At 39.3% G+C, this 22,010-nt stretch overlaps 2 protein-coding genes across 2 annotated transcripts; one reads left to right on the forward strand and one right to left on the reverse strand.

The window, feature by feature from the left end:
* Positions 1 to 1,991: 1,991 nt before the first annotated feature.
* On the reverse strand, positions 1,992 to 9,654 carry luc7l3 (LUC7-like 3 pre-mRNA splicing factor). Its single transcript, XM_059557524.1, has 11 exons — positions 9,440 to 9,654; positions 8,208 to 8,274; positions 8,094 to 8,133; positions 7,757 to 7,901; positions 7,494 to 7,568; positions 7,310 to 7,414; positions 7,007 to 7,168; positions 6,136 to 6,476; positions 5,597 to 5,778; positions 4,456 to 4,655; positions 1,992 to 2,469 (listed from the first exon to the last, which is right to left on the reverse strand). Exons 1-10 carry the CDS (start codon positions 9,536 to 9,538, stop codon positions 4,492 to 4,494), a joined length of 1,380 nt encoding a protein of 459 aa, XP_059413507.1. The 5' UTR covers positions 9,539 to 9,654; the 3' UTR covers positions 1,992 to 2,469; positions 4,456 to 4,491.
* A 6,443-nt stretch (positions 9,655 to 16,097) lies between these two features.
* LOC132148724 (uncharacterized protein K02A2.6-like) lies at positions 16,098 to 20,072 on the forward strand. Its single transcript, XM_059557425.1, has one exon. The coding sequence runs from the start codon at positions 16,098 to 16,100 to the stop codon at positions 20,070 to 20,072; it is 3,975 nt and encodes a 1,324-aa protein (XP_059413408.1).
* The last annotated feature ends 1,938 nt before the right edge of the window (positions 20,073 to 22,010 follow it).

The raw sequence follows: 22,010 nt of genomic DNA on the forward strand, positions 1-22,010 counted from the left end.
TGTGCAGTATCCTCCTGACTACCAGAATTAAAAAAAGCTGAATTTGATATTTTATTTCCATGTCATTATATTATTAAGAGCAAAATATATATATATATTTTTTGAAAAAAATATTTTTAAAAAAGTCCTGCTTTTAAATAATAAATAAAAATACATTTTAAAACGTTTTTTTAATCCCAAATCCATTCGATTTTTTATACCAACCTTTGTATAAAAATCATTCTCAACTATTTTATGAAAGATATAACAGAATGAGTTTATGTACCATTTTTCTTTATGCAACATGAGGGTAACATGGCCATAAACTGGTTATCCCATTATGTACAGTATATCTGTACAGTGACTGTATACAATTTGCAATTTAATTTGTTTTAGGGGCAACATGTAATAAAAAAAGAAGTGCAATAATGGCAGTAATAATTGATAATATTTGCATAATAATATCTAATATTTCAAAGGAATATTGAAATATAATTTATTTCCATTTTCATTCGTTGTGTCTCCCCAAAAATATGCAATAAACATGCTTTTAGTCCTGGTGTACAGTGGACATGTATCCCTGCTAACACACGACGTAACAGTTACGTCACGTATTGGTAATTTTTGGTAATTCCATAACTTACCAACTGACAACGTAACTACGACGTCGCATGCCCGTAATTTTATTACCATCACATTACCAACTCACAACTGTCGTCAGTACGTCTCTACGTCCTTCCAACGTGACCAGATAACCAAGAACGTCCCAGATAGGTTCTCTATTCGTAATATTTTGGTAACTTCATGGCTTACTGGCAACGTAACTACACCGTCGTATGGACGTAATTTCATTACCATACTTTTTGTACGTTCTTTATACGTTCTCGGAGTATAGTGCTATTTAAAAAGTGTAATTAAACTAAAGACACAAGATTAAATGTTCCTTAAAGATAAAATGTGGTTCTTTACACCAAGTCAGAATATGGACATGTTTTTAATACAGTGACGTGGCCTACTGCGCGCGCGCTTCCACAACTGACGCACCGCGCGCACAGTATTGACAAGAAAATAAATGTTTCGTAGTTGTGAAACTTTCTATTTTGTAAGGAGCTATGAACGTGAAATAATGACGCAGACTGGCAGCACCATCTCATCTGCCGCAGATACTGTATCAGGAGGACAGCGCGTTTGTTTGAGGCACTTTTCACTTCAGTTGTGTCTGACAGGAGAACGAGCTTTTCTGAGGTGTCTTACAATATACAATAAAACAACTTATCAATGTTTTCAAAACAAAACAAAGAATCACCACTCACTGCTCTTGACTGAAAAACTTTTATACAGTTCCTTTAATACGAATAAATGTATAATTTACAGTGAACTGCAAAATACACCTATCGTAGCTGAAAAATAAAGCAGTTTTATTCGTGTGTAATTGTAATCCGTATCTTTGTTCTTTTATATTATTTTGAATAAAGATAAAATAAAGACTAATAATTTTATCTTCACAGGGGCCCCAATCAGAGAAAACATGTTAAATGATCAAGATGTATCCCATTTACCCTGGTACACACATTGAGGGGTTTGCAGGTATGTATTGAAACTTAATCTGAACAGCTTTGGAGATTTCATTTGTTCCCTTTAATGATGGCCATCTAATGAACGGACAAGCCTGCTCAAGTAATCATGAATTCACACAACACACAGAGACACGACCAAAGGACTGAAATACATCTAGAACATCTCAGCTTTTGATTTTCTGTAGGTTTGCAGACGTGTAGTGTTAATGCAGTCCTGGAGAGACTTTAAATATTTCACACTGTCCTCCGACCAAGATTTGTTTCGATCTCTTATGTACTAACAGCAGCAATATTACTTTCTTGCAAGTTCATCAAGGAAAAACGTTCTAGTATCTGTAGCAGTTATATTTGAAATAAGCCATTTGGCTCAAATCATTATTTTCCCCAAACATGCACCAATTGCATTTTGGAAAAAAAAACAACACCACATCAGCATTTTCTCTTCATTTTTATTCATGACAAATACAGGTTTTATAACGAACAAAATGAAAACACTTCTCTAAAACCGTATGAATTTGGGATTTAGCATACAAGAGGGGAAAATAAGAGATAAAGCAGTTGAGAGACCGTCAAGTCTTCAAGTCAAAATACTGAACAGAACCGATCTTCAGTAATTCCAAAGTGTGAGAGCGGACTGTACAGAGCAAACATGCCACAAGTGTTTTATTCACTCTGAATGCAGACTAACACAAGTAATGGTGGACCATGCCAGCTTATAGCAGTAAGACCAACAAAAAAACAACCCAAAACAAACATAATAAAAAGAACAAGGTCCTGTGGAAACATTGTGGATTTTACATTTACATCTTTATCATATAGGCCACTACATCTGTGGTTCACCTTGTTTTAAAGCAGCGGAGTTGAGCTGTCAGATGGATGTCTTCAAATCTTCGTCTCGCAGCTGTTCAAACTCCTCCTGATGTACACAAACGGTCAGAGAGAACGCCATTAGTGTGTGAAACCAGACACATGCACAGCACAAATCACAAACAGCATTTACACAGCTCTTTAAAAATGATCAAACTACTAATTTTAACGTCCAATCGGCAATCGACACATTTGATCACTTTTATAAATATCCTCTCTTTATCCGTTTTAAAACCTAGAGATTTCAATGTTCATATTTACAATGGCAGCAGCAGCAATAGTAACTGCTCGGCTGCAAGTAACAATGATTGAAGGAAGCACACAGAGAAAACAATGACATTTTTAAAGAATTGATATCCCTCTTCTACAAGGCCAGACTCTGACACTGTAGGCTGATCTTGCTCTGAAAGCATGCACTGCTATTTTAAGGACAACACAAGTAGGGAATTTAATCAAGACACGAGAGAGAGAACGTAAAAGTAGAAGTTTACTTCCAAAAGACACACCTGCTTTAAAACACAAGCTAATTCACACTAGGGCTGAGCGATATGTCCAATATCCCTCACAGATTCAGCCATGATATACAATGAACCACTTGTGTGTATATACTCAACTTTAAAAATTAAGTGGAGCAAGAAATCCATGAAAGTTTAGCAAGTCTGATTGATCCTATGAATCAATTCAAAACTGTGATAGATAAATATTCATGTTTATTCCTGTGTACTTCTATTAGTGCATATTAGGGCTGAAGATTTAACATGTAAATGTGTACATCATCTTTCACTGCATGCAAACTTAACTGCATACACATGAAAGTCGTCACAGTTGTTTTGTGTTCCCTTTAATTCACACTATTTTACGACTTTCATTTTGAATTGTTTCGCCATTTCGAAAAATGATGGCTCCTCTTTTTAAACAGACAAAAAAGCTAATTTAGGCCATTTGAGAATTAATAAATAGGCCTATTTGAAGTTTCATCCATTAAGATGAACTGTTATACATTTGTTTAGCTATATCACCCAGCCCTAAATCAAACCTATTACTGGTTACCAAACAGGCAAAATGAAAATAAGCGACACAAACATGGAGAAAGATCTGTTTTGAGCTCGATCTGGTGTGATAGGTTACTGTGGGATATCAATTGGGCTCATCTGTAAACCTGACATCCACCCGTTTAGGCGTAGAGTAAAACCCATTGGCACTTGAAACCCAAACGGAGAACATTTAAATTGGGAAAGAAGAGATAGGGTAAAACAAACATCAAGCTCTGAGACACGTTCACAGGAAACAGCATTCAAATGGATGTGGGTAGTGAAAGGAGTACCTTGGTGAGTACCTGCACAGATTGACAGTATCCTTGATTTTTAAATGGGGTCGCTCACAACACCAACGCTGTGTGAGGTGCGGAAGTCAGCTGCAATAATTCATTAACCCTACACTTCCATCATCCCAAAGCTACCGGACCTCAACTTTAAGAACAGACGGTATTAAAAGAGCAACATGTCCATGTAACTCCAACAAAAAAAATTTTAAATAATACATATATCGGTGTTCACTGCAGTTCAATGATCCTCTTATTAACACCTTACAGACATCAGATGGTAAAATGCTGTGTGCTTATGCATGTACATGCATACGAGCACACAATCATTTTATATGTGCAATAGATGTGTGAATAACTAGTTTAATCTTACTGCGAGCAAAGAGTAAACAGGTTGAGGTAGTAAAGGCAGAGTTAGGAAAAAAAAAATCAAAAATAAACACGTAAATTTGGAAGAGAACTTGTCTGAGGAGACAGATGTATGACCGATACAAAACGAGGTACCTCCAAGCATGTTTTTCAGGACTACACTGGCCTTTCCCTCTGGGTTTGTTTCTTTCTACTTTCTTCTGTTTCATCAGCCTAGTCCCCATCTTCAGTGCATACTTACGATGCACTATTAAAAAACAGGAAGAAAAATCACAGACAGAACTGAAAGAAAAGGGGGGAAGGGGAGAGGGGGAGAGACCCGGGCCGGGGGGGACGGTGCACTTACCTGGGCTGATCTGAGGTCCTATCAGACCAGTTTTAATTGGACTGTGTGTCACCTTCAGAATGTAGCTCTTGCGCGGTGCCGTTCACTTCCGCTTTGGGAGGCTCGGCCTCCATGGGCTCGGGCTTGGAGAGCTCTTTAGACTTCTCAACCGAGCCCTTTCTGCTGCTCCTTTTCTCATCTGAGGAGTCCTTGTGCTCTGTGAGAGGAATCACAACTGCTTTCAGTACACAGACATCGGTATCTGGGCCATTCAGAAAAATAAAGTTAGATTTGTGCCAATTTGATTGAGTTTCACAAGTCAGTTCAAAGTGTTTCAATGAAATGCTTCCAAACTTCTAATGCAATGTTTAATTTTTCTGTATGTTTAACGAAGACTGCACATTTTTTCTTAAAATGCCATTTTATAATGATGTATAACGGAGTATTTCTGTGGCAAATACACTCCTTCTGCATTCGAATAAGTTTAAGTAAGTTATTATTTTTTTTGGAGCATGGCCGTTCATGACATCATAAAGGGTGGATTTCCTGTCCCAGTGATAAAAGATCCCAGTCATGAGTCGAAACATTAGGCGGTGGGTAAAACTGGATCAAATTTGTGTTTTGTTGGCAATCAGCGCTTAAGTGCATATAATGTAAACAATATGAACATGCATGTAATTTTAGCTCCGCCCACAGCACACCTCCAGGAGCTCGGCTGTTTTCAGAGAGAAGTGTAAAGTAGCTTCTTTTATAAATCTGATAAAACTAAAGACTCTATGGAGGATTCAATACTACTCTATAGGTCATTAACATGAGATCGGCCAAAAATGTCTGTTAAGTGCCTTTTAAATTAAGATAGTTCTGTGTATAACATTAAATAATGCAAAAATGTATCCTAAAAAGGTTCTTTTTTCTTTAGTTTACTTCCATTAAATGACTAACCTAACTGGTAAAAGTTTCAAAAGGTTTCCTCTTTTTGAAAGGTGGTGGGTGAGGGGTGCCAAACAAAACAACAAACCAAACTAAAAAGAAAAATTTTTTATATTATATATAAAATATTTTGTCCTATTTAAAATGCAACAAAGACACAATGCTCTGATCAAAAGCGAACAATAACAAATAAAGTCTGCTGGAACTAATGGACATTAAAGGCCACACCTTTGTCCCTAGAGGATTTGTCCTTGTCTCGGTCTCCTCTGTCCTTGTCCTTGTCTCTGCTGCGGCTGCGGTGCCGGTGGCTCTTGCGCTCGGAGCTGCGGGACCTCCTCCTCTCCCTGCTGTGAGAACGTCTCTTCCTGTCCGAGCGCTCCCGGCTGCGCCTCCTCTCTCGCTCACGACTCCTGTTGATGTGTGAGAGCTTATCTAGCAGTACAAGCTAAGCCACAACAGGTGAAGATCTAGGGAAGTACGTTAAACTGGTATTGTTATTGATAACTATCAATCTATCAAAAAAAAAAATTGTTAACTACAATATAGCTGAAATATAAATATATATATAAAAAAACTACAGAATTTAACTTAATTAAAAAAAAGGATAATATAAAAATAAAGGCTAATTCAAAATATTAGTAAACTCTATAACAGCATATAAATAATTCTAAAATAACACTAAAACAAAATAACTTTCCCTTTCCAATATAACAAATAATAATATTTTGTACATGCACCCGGCTCAGCTTGTGTGTCCTGAGTTGTACCTGCTGCGCTTCCTGTCGCGCTCCTTACTCCTGGACCTCTTCCTGTCTCTCGAGCGGCTTCTGCGCCGGTCAGACGTGCGGCTGGAGTGTCTACTGTTGGAGTGACTCCTCTTGCGCCGGTCTCTTTCCCGTTCCCTGTCCCTATCCCGCTCGCGTTCCCTCTCCTTCTCCCGCTCTCTCTCCCTCTCCTTTTCTCGCTCCCTCTCTTTCTCCTTCTCCTTTTCCTTTTCTTCCTCTTTGCGTCTTTTCTCTCGTTCCTCCCGTTCACGCTCCCGGTCCTCCCTCTCTTTCTTCCCTGGCTCCTCCCTCTCTGGCTCCCCAGAGCGCCGACGCAGCTTCTCCTGTGCGATCAAACAGAAAATCAGGGGTTAAAAATCAACAACTTAAGATTTGCACCAATGAAGGTCACCTGGACAAATTCGCTAATTGTTTTTTTTTTTCATGATAAATGTTTATATTCTTTTTTGAATTAATACAAATTTAACAAAACAAAACTTTTAATCAAATGAAAATAGAATTAATTTACATTTAGCTTTATTTAGTCAAATAATGTGCTGCACTAGTGATTTAAAAATGAATATATATTCTAATGAAAATAATATAATATTCTATATTTTAGATGATATATTTTATATTTTTATTATTTAAAAATTAAATTAAGAACTAAAATGTTAAACCATAAAGCAAAGACCTTCATGTTTCAGTATGTGTTTGGATATATTATGTGTGTGTGTGTGTATACACAACTCTATTCAACATTTTTTTAAAGTTACTTATAATGTGCCTTTCCATATTTTCATCAAAAATACTTTTAGGATTGGTTGAAATGTCTATAACGGACCCCAAGTCATGAGACTGACCATCAACTCACCTTCAGTTCCTCGACCGTGGCTTTGATTTTGGCATAACCCATATGCTGCTTTCCCATCAGATGATCATCCACTCTGGACTGAGCGTCACCCACGATGAGGAACGCACCACACACTTCACACACCTCCATCTGCTTCTCCTGAGCGGCAAAGCTCTCAATCGTCTGACAAACAAGAAAACATGTCAGTGCCCAAACGTGCTTGTCTCGATTTCAAACTGAAAGCCCATGACATAAGGATATGTTCAACAATCAAATACATAGACAGGTCACATATGTCTGGTTAAACCTTGATGTGTAACTCACTGAAGGATTGGAGCTGAGCTGCTCCCTCTCCTCCTTCAGCTGCTCCACCAGCTTCATCATGCCCTGCGCCTCCTCGACACGGCCCTCCGAGCCCAACTCCTCAATCTGAGCACACAAACACACATTTACATGCCTCTCCAACAAAACCACGCTTGTGTCTCAGCTTATGACACCAAGAGCCCACCTGAACAACAAGCTCCTCAATCTTCGTGGTGAGGACCTGCGCTTTCTCCTCGTTCTTCCCAGATGGACCCGGTGCCTGGAAATCAGAGTTCGGAGTGAGACACGCAGCATACAAGCATAGTGTGGCTTTCACTTTTAAGTTATTATAAAAGCAGCATCTGAATATAACAGACTGTCCTAAGCAGATGTGCAAGATGAAGAATCAGGCAAAGAAATCTGGTAATTTAAAGATGTAAAGACAGTGAAGGCTACTGAAGTGCTTACTCCAGAGTTCTGCTGGGCTTGGGACAGGGCTAGACGCGCATGCCCCCTCCGAATCCTGCGCTCCACCTCGGCCAGGAGGCTCTGCAGGTATCGCTGGAAGTCTCGCTCATAGCCATCCTTCATGAAGCGGGAGCTCTTCTCATACCTAAGACAATGTGTGACAATCAGGAGTCACAGGCTTAAAGAAAACTAATTTCAAATAAGAATGAATAAGCAAAACTATACAAAAATGAACTATAAAAAAAAAAACCTACATTCATTAGATCATCTAATTTGGGAGATAAATGTGGTCTTGATATGTTTTCATGATACTTACAAATATAGAGTATTAACTTACATTTTCCTCAAGTTCTCATCATGGATTTTTTCACAAGGACCTGGAAAATAAATGATACATAATGTGGATTGCAAGAATAAAACGAGACAGAGGTATTTGAGAAGCGGTGCTTACCCAAGTCTGATCGAGTGTTTGTGAAGAGTTCAGCAGGGCAAAAGCCACACAGATAGTATTTGCAGACCTAAAGAAAAGAGTGAAGACTTGTGTTAAATCCTCACGAGTACTCGATCTCTCTTTATGTGGTTCGTCACCTCAAAAGATGACAAACAGAAATATAGCTGTAAGCAGTGATGACGGGCCCAAGCCATCAACGCAGACATCACCCCGGTGACATCAGCAGGCACATGCATTCACTGTAACCCAGATTTCATTTAAAATATCTTCAACTGTTCAGAGGATGAACAAAAGTCTTAGGGCACTGGAAGAATTTGAAGGTGAATAATTAATTACAGAATCTTCATATTTGCGTGAATTGTCCCTTTAAGAGTACTTAGACTTCACCTCAATGACTTTGATTCTAAACACTTAAGTACTCTTTTTTTTTTTTTTTTTTTTTAAAGTGCACTTAGTAACAATGACAAATTAAAAGCTTTGCTTATAGTACATTTTAAATCATTTTAACACTATTTGGTTGTATTTTAAACTAATATAATAAAGCACATGCAAAGCACTTGATTTTAATTTCAACTGTAATGTTATTCAGTATTACATTTAAAATACATAAAGGCTTAAATTACATTTTGCGCATATACCTGAACTATATCTAGACAAAAGCAGTAATTATATATATATAAAAAATTTTATTTTTTTTTTCATTTAATTGCAAAAAGCATGCAGTTACGTTTACATTAAATTATGAAAATTAAGCCAAAGTTTACAACAACCGAATTAACACAAACTAAAGGAGCAAACTCGCAATCACGTTGAAAATATGTTGTTGGTGGTTGTCAAGGCGTCTCTATATTGTTGCTAAGGTCTCCACAGAATTGTAGCATTATCTTCAAGTCGCATTATTTGAACAGTCATTCATTTCTAGCTCAAACAGTGTTAGACGAGTTTGACAAAAAGTTTTGAACTTAGCGGTTGTTGCGGGCTAACAGAAGTATTTCTGCTCGTAACACCCGAATGAAGGCGAGGGCTGGACGATGCAGTCGCGTGTTTAGCGCGTGTGTCGAGCCTAGTGTGCTAACTGACCCCAACACTAACACACACCACACCGGTCATCTCAACATCTCTATAAACTCATCGACACTCGTTCTCCAGGTCGATCGGTGACCTGCAGAGTTCTGAGTGTGAGTACTTTAACTAAATGAAGCGCGGCCGCTGGAAGCCGTCCGCTCACTTACAGTCTCGTGATCCCAGCGAACATTACAGCGCTTCTCGTCCGGAGCCAGGTTCCGGTCCCGGCCCATCAACTCATCCAGTAACTGGGCAGCTGAAAGCATCGTGCCTGGGCCTTATCTCTGATCCGCTAAAAGAGAACTGTGTTATTCATTTACAGAACAATGTGTGCTGCGTCCCCTGCTCTGATCTCAACAACAAAATGGAGGATCAGCGCGCAGCGGATGTTACCCATAAGACACCGCGAGAAACAGATGTTAGTGCGCCATCTAGCGCATCGGACGAATTGGGTTTTTTTTTCAAATTAAAGGGTTAGTTCACCCAAAAATAAAAATCTCATGATTTACGTACTTAATCCATCCTAGGTGTATATGACTGTCTTCTCTCAGACGAATAGAAACTGAGTTATATTAAAACATGTCCTGGCTCCTCCAAGCTTTATAATGGCAGTGAATGGGTGGTGATATTCAACATTTAAATCGAAGTCCATTAAAAGAGCGTAAATCCATCCTAAAGTACTCCATGTGGCTCAGAGGAAATATTTTTTATTATCATAAGTATTATTATAATTTATTGCAAACTGTACATAAGACAGGGAACATCCAGCAACATAAGGCACATGCGGCATAAATTATACAAATAATCATCATAAATATAATCATTATCATACTCACAACAAAAATAGCAACAATGAGGGAAGAGAAAAACAAAGGATCAACAGAAGTACAAAACACATCAAATAAAAATACACTTAACTAATACATATTTTTAAATAGAGAGGCAAAGTGTGTCAGACTTTCTATTTAAGGGTTTTTTTAAGTACTTAAAGGGACACTCCACACCAAAATGAAAATTTTCATTCCAAAGCTGTAAAAGCTTTGTTCGTCTTTAAGATATTTTGGATGAGAACCGGGAGGCTGAGACTGTTGCATAGACTGCGAAGTCACCTTTATTTTATTTATATAGCGCTTTAAACAAAATACATTGCGTCAAAGCAACTGAACAACATTAATTAGGAAAACAGTGTCAATAATGCAAAAATGATAGTTAAAGGCAGTTCATCATGGATTCAGTTATGTCATCTCTGTTCAGTTAAATAGTGTCTGTGCATTTATTTGCAATCAGGTCAACGATATCGCTGTAGATGAAGTGTCCCCAACTAAGCAAGCCAGAGGCGACAGAATGGAGAAAAAAACCTTGGGAGAAACCAGGCTCAGTTGGGGGGCCAGTTCTCCTCTGACCAGACGAAACCAGTAGCTCAATTCCAGGCTGCAGCAAAGTCAGATTGTGCAGAAGAATCATCTGTTTCCTGTGGTCTTGTCCTGGTGCTCCTCTGAGACAAGGTCTTTACAGGGGATCTGTATCTGGGGCTCTAGTTGTCCTGGTCTCCGCTGTCTTTCAGGGATGTAGAGGTCCTTTCTAGGTGCTGATCCACCATCTGGTCTGGATACGTACAGGATCCGGGTGACTGCAGTGACCCTCTGATCTGGACACAGACTGGATCTGGTGGCCACGGTGACCTCGGAACAAGAGAGAAACAGACAAATATTAGCGTAGTTGCCATTCTTCTAATGATGTAGCAAGTACATAGGGTGTTATGGAAAGTGTTTCCGGTTCCGGTTTACCTAATTAATGCAGCCTAAAAATCCTTTAACAGATTTGGATAATAAAAGCATATTAGTATGTTATGTGTATGCCAGGTTAAGGAGATGGGTCTTTAATCTAGATTTAAACTGCAAGAGTGTGTCTGCCTCCCGAACAATGTTAGGTAGGTTATTCCAGAGTTTAGGCGCCAAATAGGAAAAGGATCTGCCGCCCGCAGTTGATTTTGATATTCTAGGTATTATCAAATTGCCTGAGTTTTGAGAACGTAGCGGACGTGGAGGATTATAATGTAAAAGGAGCTCATTCAAATACTGAGGTGCAAAACCCTTCAGGGCTTTATAAGTAATAAGCAATATTTTAAAATCTATACGATGCTTGATAGGGAGCCAGTGCAGTGTTGACAGGACCGGGCTAATATGGTCATACTTCCTGGTTCTAGTAAGAACTCTTGCTGCTGCATTTTGGACTAGCTGTAGTTTGTTTACTAAGCGTGCAGAACAACCACCCAATAAAGCATTACAATAATCTAACCTTGAGGTCATAAATGCATGGATTAACATTTCTGCATTTGACATTGAGAGCATAGGCCGTAATTTAGATATATTTTTGTGATGGAAAAATGCAGTTTTACAAATGCTAGAAACGTGGCTTTCTAAGGAAAGATTGCGATCAAATAGCACACCTAGGTTCCTAACTGATGACGAAGAATTGACAGAGCAACCATCAAGTCTTAGACAGTGTTCTAGGTTATTACAAGCGGAGGTTTTAGGTCCTATAATTAACACCTCTGTTTTTTCAGAATTTAGCAGTAAGAAATTACTCGTCATCCAGTTTTTTATATCGACTATGCAATCCATTAGTTTTTCAAATTGGTGTGTTTCACCGGGCTGCGAAGAAATATAGAGCTGAGTATCATCAGCATAACAGTGAAAGCTAACACCATGTTTCCTGATGATATCTCCCAAGGGTAACATATAAAGCGTGAAGAGTAGCGGCCCTAGTACTGAGCCTTGAGGTACTCCATACTGCACTTGTGATCGATAGGATACATCTTCATTCACTGCTACGAACTGATGGCGGTCATATAAGTACGATTTCAACCATGCTAATGCACTTCCACTGATGCCAACAAAGTGTTCAAGTCTATGCAAAAGAATGTTGTGGTCAATTGTGTCAAACGCAGCACTAAGATCCAATAAACTAATAGAGAGATACACCCACGATCAGATGATAAGAGCAGATCATTTGTAACTCTAAGGAGAGCAGTCTCAGTACTATGATACGGTCTAAATTCTGACTGGAAATCCTCACATATACCATTTTTCTCTAAGAAGGAATATAATTGTGAGGATACCACCTTTTCTAGTATCTTGGACAGAAAAGGGAGATTCGAGATTGGTCTATAATTAACTAGTTCTTTGGGGTCAAGTTGTGGTTTTTTGATGAGAGGCTTAATAACAGCCAGCGAAGTAAATAACAGTTCCTTTGTAAGCGGTCTCCTCTGTGTCCCTCCATATCACGTATGCTCGTCTGTGTCAGCCTCGCCACAGGGATATTGAGAGACACAGAGGAGACCGTTTACAAAGGAATTACTAAATAATGTCATTATCTTTGTTTTTTTTTAGCTTACGAAAAGTGTTCCCGTTGCTTCTTATAACCTAGATTGCACGTCTGATGTCAGATGGACTATTCTGACAAAGACTTTTCATACCTTTTCTGGATCTTGACACTTTTATTTACTTGGCAGTCTATGGGACAGTCACAAGCCTCCCAGTTTTCATCCGAAATATCTTAAATTATGTTCCAAAGACGAACAAAAGCTTTTACGGGTTTGGAATGACATGGCGGTAAATGATTAATGACACAATTTTCATTTTGGGGTGTAGTATCCCTTTAAAATCCCTCTAAAACATTTTCACAAACTCACAATGGAATATATTAAAGGGGGACTTTCATTTTTTTCCACTTAGTTTGTCCTTTACTGAAAGTTGAAGTGTTCTACTGCCAATATTATTCCTTATATGTCCAATATTTGCTGACTATATGCTTACCTCAGCTAACTTGTTGTTTTGGCTCATACTCAACACAGATGTAATCCATATCTCACTGGATAAACTAAAACACCACCCCTTGCAATGCAACTGTGTGAATGCAATAAACTTTGAAGAAGTTTGTGAGCAGACTAAAAGGCTTAATGAATTCATACTTCTTTCCATGGGCCCATGCAAGGACTGAGAATGGTCAGACAGCATTGACAGATAAAGACAAGATGTGTGTTAATTTAACAAATATCAAACCATGATTTGGAAGTAACCTTAGAGTAAAAGCATCGGTGAACAAGTGTTTCAGGAAAAGAAGAACAAATCCACACAGTTGCACCTCAAAATTAAATATATTCTGTGTAAAATCACTGAGTTAATCCTAAACATTCTGTAAAGAGTTTCCTTCACCTTCAGAGCAACTAAATATGAAAGACAAAAGATTTATCCTTACGGAGGATGGCATAGGGCACTAGCTCCCAGCCTTCATTGTTTAAACAGTAACCAGCCAAACAAACTTTACCAAAATCTTTCTCTAGATCAGGGGTCTCCAACCTTTTTGTGAGTGAGGGCTCCCTGAAGGGATAAAATAGTCTTGAGGGCTACTTGTTTGATATAGGCACGCACACACACACACACACACACACACACACACACACACACACACACACACACACACACACACACACACACACACACAAGTTTCAAGTTTCAAGTTTTGAAAAATACAACAACAAACTGTAATATTGTTAAATATGACTATTGAATATATAATTACCGTATATACCCGAATATAAGACAAGTTTTTTTGTCCTAAAAATAGGCTTTTATGTCCTAAAAAATGGGGGGTCGTCTTATATTCGCGATACAACGGCATAAATATGAAATAGTGACTGAATGATATACTTTACATACTTGCATGTAAAATTAGAAAAGCAACATAATATCTGTGTTCAGGGGCGTAGTTTATGGGGGGGATGGGGGGGAGGTAACCCCCCAATATTCAAATCCATCAGTTACAACCCCCCCATTATTTCAACATGAAAATCACAGTAGATCAAATGAAAAATATAATATGAAATAATAGAATTCATTTATTTTGTAAAAATAATTTTGTTCCTAATCAAATATGAGTATGTCATAATAAATCAGACAAAAAATACTCCCCCTCCATTGAACCGATTGGTAACGCCCAACCAATGAGTCGCACTTTCACCAAAACAAGCGAGTGGTGTTTGAATGGGAGAGCACACGGTTAATGTTAACGCCAAAAATGAAGAGAAGCGCTGCACATCATGAGAATATTGTGTAATAGTTAGTACACACCACATATATTTTAGCTAGCTAATCCATTGCAATGTATTTAGCTATAACTATCAGTATAACAAGTTACCAAAGCAGCTGTCTGTTTTGCTAGTATATTTTTCAATAGTGTCTGTAATTATCAACGACAAAAGTATTCACATCGGTGTTTGTTTTCTTACTAAATTAATCTGACTTTTGAACGAATTGGATGAATTAACGATTTAAGTGGCTAACTCATTAAAACAGTGAAACACTGGCGCCTACTGGCGGTTTCAATACTTCATTTCTTTCTTTTGATAATCTCTACTATGTTAGAATTTTATGAATGATGATTATACACAAATTTCATAACGTTATGAGGTGTATAATCTCTAAACATGTTTTTATAATAGATTCGAGGTAAATATAGCAGCAGGGTAGAAAAGTCAGCAGAGGGAGAGGAGGAGCAGGTGATCAGGTAAAGAAGATGCCATTCAATCAATAAAATAAAATAGGAAACAGTATAGAAAAACAGCAGTTTTGTAAAGTTAGGCTATACATTAATGCCTTTAATGTTTTAAAGATGTGTTTCCCTTTAGAATTTTTTTTTAAATGCATTAAGGTGGAATGTAAAGATCTTAAAATAAATGTCTAAATGTTGTCTCTTTCATATTTCTATATGTTGAATTTGTAATCAGTTAAAGCATGTTGCCAGATAGATAGATAGATAGATAGATAGATAGATAGATAGATAGATAGATAGATAGATAGATAGATAGATAGATAGGAAGAAATAAAATATCCAATAACAATACACATAAAAAAACATTTTTTTTGAAAAAAATAACGGGCATCATACAACGTTCAACCCCCCCAATGTTCAAACCAAATCTACGCCCTTATCTGTGTTTAACTAAATTAAAACGCTGCTCCTCTGCCGCGCGATACGCAGAGAGAACAAGAGAGGTGCACGCACGAGACGCAGAGCGAGAGAGAGAGACAGAGAGGTGCGCGCGCGCGAGACGAAGAGCGAGAGAGAGAGAGAGAGAGAGAGAGGTGCGCGCACGAGACGCAGAAAGAGAGAGATAGAGAGACGTGCAGATTCTAAATATTTTAAATTATTGAATTATTTTATTATGTTTTAATGGTATATGAAATGTCACCAATAGTTATTTTCTCATTTTATGCCATTATCATAAAAAAAATGAAAGATTACAATTCAGGCTATTTATAGAACGTGCTCGGCGGGCGACTCAGAGACTCCCCGCGGGCACCATGTTGGAGACCACTGCTCTAGATGCTCTCACTGGCTCTGGGGTCACTGAGGATGAAGACACCACAGCAGCATCTGGTCCTGATGAGACAGTAAAGGGCAGGTGGAGTAAGGGAGCGTCTCATCTGTGACTCTCGATCATTTCCAGGATGATGCTGTGGTCTTCTCCATCCTCAGTGCACACACCAGTCTACAGACATATTCATTGTGATGTATTTTGGTTAATTCAATATTACCGGTTGCCACTGGAGGGCGCTCCAGGTTTGTTGTTGTTGAGCTGATGCTGACAAGCAATAAATGAAGAACAAGTTGTTTCCCTCTACTCTCCGTATGTCACGTTTGTTCCCGAAAGAAGTAAATATAATTAGTGTTATACTAGCATATTGATGCAGACATAACATAAATTGGCGACGAGCACAAAGTTCCCACTGCCATTATCAAGCTGGCGATCAAGTGTACAGCATGGCTGCAATCATCGGACACGTTGAAGCATTCGAGGAAGCGAGGGAACAATGGTCCACGTATGTAGAAAGATTTGGGCATTTTGTGGAGGCGAATGACATCAGTAATGAGAAAAAAGTATCAGTGTTTCTCAGTGTCATGGGGGCACCAACATACGGACTGTTACGCAGTCTCATCGCACCAGCTAAACCTGGGGCTATGGATTACAATGACATTGTGAGCACATTGCAAGCACATTTTACCCCCAAGCCCATTGTAATTGCGGAGAGATTTCGATTTCACAAACGAAATCAAGCAGAGGGTGAGAGTATCGCTCAATACGTGGCTGTGTTGAAGAGATTAGCGGAGAACTGTGAGTTTGGCGATAATTTGAATGACGCGCTGCGGGACAGACTGGTGTGCGGGTTGAGTAGCGAGTCAATACAAAGGAAGTTGTTGACAGAAATGACTCTCACGTACCAAAAGGCTGTGGACATAGCGATGTCAATGGAAGCTGTGTCTAGGGAATCACAGCACTTGAGTAACGCATTGAAAGTTAATGCAATGTCCCTATCATCAGCGTCGTCCAGAGAGAAATGTTACCGGTGTGGGAAGTCCAATCACATGGAAAGTGAATGTTTCTATAAGGAACAACAGTGTCACAATTGTGCCAGGAGAGGTCACATTTCACGGATGTGTAAAAGTAAGAAAATGGGTGACAAAGGACCTAAAACTGCAGTCAAGGGGAAATTCATGAAAAATAAGGATCAGATGAAGAAAAGACGAATTCATAAGATGGATGTTAATGTGGAAAGTGACGATGACACAACCTCAGATACTGATGCTGAGTTGACACTGCACAAAGTGACAGCAGTACTTGATGATACTTCACGAGTGAATAAAATTGAAGGGCTGCCGATAGACATGGAAGTGGATACGGGAGCAGCGGTTTCTCTCATTTCAAGTGAACTGTACAGAGCTAAGCTGAGCCATATTCGATTGCGCCACACAAGTATTGTACTTAAGACTTACACGGGTGAAGTAATTTCGCCAGAGGGTGTCATCAAGGTGCGCGTGAAGTTGAACAAACAAAGTGCTCGACTACCCCTGTATGTAGTAAAAGGTGATACGGCGCCACTTTTTGGGCGAGAATGGCTCCGTAGAATTCGTCTTAACTGGCGTGAAATTAAAACGGTGAGAGCAGTACACCAGACAAATGAAAAGACTCTGGATTCTCTCCTAAAAAAATATGCAAAAGTGTTCAGTGATGACTTGGGAACATTCAATGGATTTGAAGCGACCTTAAATCTGAAACCAGGACATCAGCCAAAATTCTTCCAAGCACGTGTGGTGCCATATGCAATCAGACCTAAGGTGGAAGCAGAGTTAGATCGCCTAGTGAAGCAAGGAATTATTTCACCTGTTCGGTTCAGTGAATGGGCAACCCCCATCGTGCCAGTAGTCAAGAAGGGTGGCAACGTGAGAATTTGTGGAGACTTCAAAATAACCGTAAACCCAGCACTTTGTGTGGAACATTATCCGTTACCACGGATTGAGGATTTATTCGCATCATTGGCCGGAGGGCAGCGATTTAGCAAGCTAGATCTATCGCACGCTTACCTGCAAGTGCCAGTTAATGTGAACTCCCGCAAATACCTCACGATAACTACTCACAAGGGCATGTTTTCGTATAATAGATTACCTTTTGGAATAACATCGGCACCTTCAATATTCCAAAGGGGGATGGAGCAAGTACTTCAGGGGCTTCCATACGTGCATTGTTTCCTGGACGATATCCTGGTCACAGGAAAAGATGATGTTCATCACCTGGCAAACCTTGAAGCAGTACTGAGTCGGCTGGAGAAGTTTGGCCTTCGTGTGAAACCAGAGAAAAGCGAGTTTTTCAAGAGTTCGCTGGAGTATCTGGGACATGTGATTGACGCAGCAGGACTCCACAAGTCTCCAGACAAGCTGCGTGCTATTGCAGAGGCACCAGTTCCAGTTAATGTTAGCCAGCTTCGATCTTTTCTGGGACTGATAAATTATTATGCAAGATTTGTTCCGAATCTAGCCACAATTCTTCAGCCATTAAATGCAATGCTGCATAAGGACATTAAATGGAACTGGGCTCCGGAGTGTGAGAAATCTTTCCAGGGGGCCAAAGCTAAATTGTTGACTCCGAGTGTGCTCACCCACTATGATCAAAGACTCCCAGTTCGTTTGGCTTGTGATGCTTCACCCTACGGGGTAGGAGCTGTGCTCTCCCATGTGATGCCTGACGGTCAGGAGAGACCGATAGCGTTTGCGTCTCGAACTTTGAGCAAGTCGGAGCAGAACTATGCACAGCTAGAACGTGAAGCACTAGGAATCATTTTTGGAGTCAGAAAATTCCATACTTACCTTTACGGACGCCATTTTACCTTATTGACTGACCACCGTCCACTTACTACCATCCTCAGCCCTAGTAAAGCCACTCCATCCATGGCTGCTGCGAGACTCCAGAGGTGGGCTCTTTTACTTGCAGCACACAATTACACAATCCAGTATAAAAGTGGCAGCGACCATGGAAACGCTGATGGATTATCCCGTTTGCCATTGCCTGTGTTGCACAAGGACAAAAAGGATTCAGTGGATACTTACCTCATTAACCACGTGGAAGCTCTACCGGTGTGTAGTGCAGACATTCGCAAAGGAACCAGAGCAGACCCTGTTCTTTCTCGTGTGGTGGAGATGGTGTCCTCGGGGCAGTTTCCATCCACCAAGGACTCTGATAATGCATTGACACCATTCATCATCAGAAAAGGGGAGCTATCTTTAATGCAGGACTGTTTAATGTGGGGACAGAGAGTTATTGTTCCACCCAACCTTAGACAAAGAGTCTTGGAGGATTTGCATGTGGGACACCCAGGTGTAGTGAAAATGAAAGCGCTAGCACGAAGCTACATCTGGTGGCCCAGTATTGACTCACAAATTGAAGAGAAATCCAAAACCTGCTTGTCATGCCAGAAAAACCAGAAATCTCCCTGCCTCTCACCTTTACATCCTTGGCCATGGCCCGGAGCTCCTTGGCAGCGTATTCACATCGACTTTGCTGGTCCATTTGAGGGGCGGATGTTCCTGGTGGTTGTCGATGCTCACTCAAAATGGCCAGAAGTTCACGTGATGGATTCCACAACATCATCTAAGACCATTCAAGTATTGAGAGGCTTATTCAGTCGTTATGGCATACCTGAAACTCTGGTAAGCGACAATGGCCCACAACTGACATCAGATGAGTTTGGCTCTTTTCTAAAAGCGAATGGAGTGAAACATGTGCGCTCTGCCCCATTCCACCCCGCCACAAATGGGCTAGCGGAGCGTTTTGTGCAGACATTTAAACGTTCTCTGAAAGCTTACAAAGAGCCAATATCATTGCAGCAGAGACTGGATGCCTTCTTGCTACAGTACAGAAATACCCCACACAGCACAACCAGAGAAACTCCTGCTATGTTGTTCTTACATCGCAGATTGCGAACACGCCTGGATTTACTGAAACCTAGTGTGGCTAATGTTGTTGATCAGGCACAGAAGACCCAGTGTTCTTACCGGTCTGTTCACTCCAAACACAGAGAGTTTGATGTCGGTGACTCAGTGCTGGTTCGGGATTATCGGCGCGGAGAGGAAAAGTGGAAAACTGGTACTGTTTCCTCTCAGACAGGACCAGTGTCCTATACTGTGGAGGTGGGAAATTTGCAAATCTGGAAAAGACATACTGATCAGATGTTAGGCTGTCATCCGGAAATTTCCGAGGCCACAGAATTACCTCAATCAGTGGACATTCCGCCGCAGATACCAGACAATGCTGGACAGCAATTGTCTTCGCCGGTCAGTGAAACAAATATGGGTGCTTCAGACCAAGGTGAAACAAAGCTCTCCGAATTATCCAATATTTCTTCTCAAGGTGTTAGGAGGTTTCCTGTTCGGGTCCGCAAACCACCTAACAGACTCAATTTGTAAAGTGTTCTTGAGTAGAGACATTTAAGGTTTGGGCAATTCAAAAGGAAAATATATATATATAAGACTATGTTAGATCTGTGTTGTATACCTCATAACTGAGTTTGCATTCATCTGAAGTGACACCAACTAACAGTGTTCAGTTACATAAGTGTTAACGTTACTGTCATACGTTATGTTGAATTCCTGTGTTTTGATAATTTGGGAGATATGGGAATTTGATTAAGAGGGGAGAAATTGTGATGTATTTTGGTTAATTCAATATTACCGGTTGCCACTGGAGGGCGCTCCAGGTTTGTTGTTGTTGAGCTGATGCTGACAAGCAATAAATGAAGAACAAGTTGTTTCCCTCTACTCTCCGTATGTCACATTTGTTCCCGAAAGAAGTAAATATAATTAGTGTTATACTAGCATATTGATGCAGACATAACATTCATGTTCTACAAAAACACACATACAGAATACAAAAAGGCATTACATTATTCTTTTGTGTCAGGTTTTCCCTTTTTTCACCTTTCCTTGCAGGTCCTGCTCCACCACAAAAGATCTTAATTAATTAATTAATTAAATTAATTAAAATAAAATACAACTTAAGATTTAAAGTGTTTCATTTATTTATGTAGTGTACTTACACAAATCTTTTGATGGCAGCATTCCTTGTCTCTGCAGCAGATAAACACACGTGTGTCTCATCTGTCCCTGTAACATCCAGACAAGAGTCAGTCTCCTCTCTGATTTATCTGATATACTACATTCACATGTTGAGTTAGTCACTGATGTAACTCGCTTTTTATCCAACACAAATGTTCCTTAAATTATCAATATTGCAAATGGACAAATAAAATAGATAACTTATGTTTAGTTACTTTACGTAGATTTGTTTGTTTACATGACTCACACTCATCCATAGCAGTGTTGACAAAAGTGAATTCTACACAATATCACACACACCTCACTCAGACACCTTGAATTCATGTCTGTTAAATGTGCTCATCTGCAATACTTATCAAAGACTATCCTGTCAGATGATAAATAGACATTTAGTAATACTCTTCAAGAAGTATGGTTTATGTAAATCCTCTATTGAGTCGTGTACTTAATGGAGCTCCCCTGTTAGTTATGCATTATAAAACATGTTTACAGCAAAATCACAAATATGCTATATTATGTAGGTCACAGACACAAGTAGGGGTAACTGCAGCCTGGAGCAATGGGCGTGGCAAAAGGTGGGCGTGTCAAAAGGTTTCTCATTGGTGGAAAGAAAGGTAGGGGGCGTGACAAAAGGTTTAGCGAAAACTGGCTGTTCCGCCATACTCTTAATCGCTATTGGCCTATAGATTAATAGAAAGCGATAAATTAAACACATAATCCTATAAAACCAATTGAAATTCATCCAATGTAAAAACAGCGTTAACGATGTAAAGAATATTATTTTAAATTACTTTCGAAAGTACCTTCAAAATGGCTTACTGACGTAATCACCACCGCACGTTTAGGTCTTAGTTTATCAATAATCAAAAACAGATTACAATTATTTTTGAGAATACAAACGTCTCTTAACACGGTTAGTCGCACTTGCTGTTCTTAAGTTAAAGCTGTATTTGTTAACATCAGTGAACTAACAAGAACAAACAACGTACCTTAACTAACCAAGTTTAATAAATACTGTATCAAATGTATTGCTCATAGTTAATGTTAGTTAATACATCAGTCAACAAATGAAACTTTATAATAGTGTTACACTAGAAAACTAGGTTTTGCCTGATAGAGAAAAATAAATATGACAAAACCATTAAATTATCAAATTTAAAAATTAGTCAGAAGAGTTAAGTAACCTTGTTTTAAGTGACATTAACCAATTAAGCAAACAGACACAGCTTTATCCACTAAAACATTTATTTAGCTTTCAGTTTCAGTCACCAATTCAAGTAAAATGATAGA

Source organism: Carassius carassius, chromosome 9, assembly GCF_963082965.1.
Source record: "Carassius carassius chromosome 9, fCarCar2.1, whole genome shotgun sequence".
Lineage (NCBI taxonomy): Eukaryota > Metazoa > Chordata > Actinopteri > Cypriniformes > Cyprinidae > Carassius > Carassius carassius.

Coding starts and splice junctions, on each gene's coding strand:
- luc7l3 (XM_059557524.1), bottom strand. CDS start 9,538: ATGCTTTCAGCTGCCCAGTTACTGGATGAGTTGATGGGCCGGGACCGG. Junction 8,275..9,439: donor TTCGCTGGGATCACGAGACT/GTAAGTGAGCGG, acceptor TCTTTTCTTTAG/GTCTGCAAATACTATCTGTG. Junction 7,902..8,093: donor GATGAGAACTTGAGGAAAAT/GTAAGTTAATAC, acceptor ACATTGTCTTAG/GTATGAGAAGAGCTCCCGCT.
- LOC132148724 (XM_059557425.1), top strand. CDS start 16,098: ATGGCTGCAATCATCGGACACGTTGAAGCATTCGAGGAAGCGAGGGAA.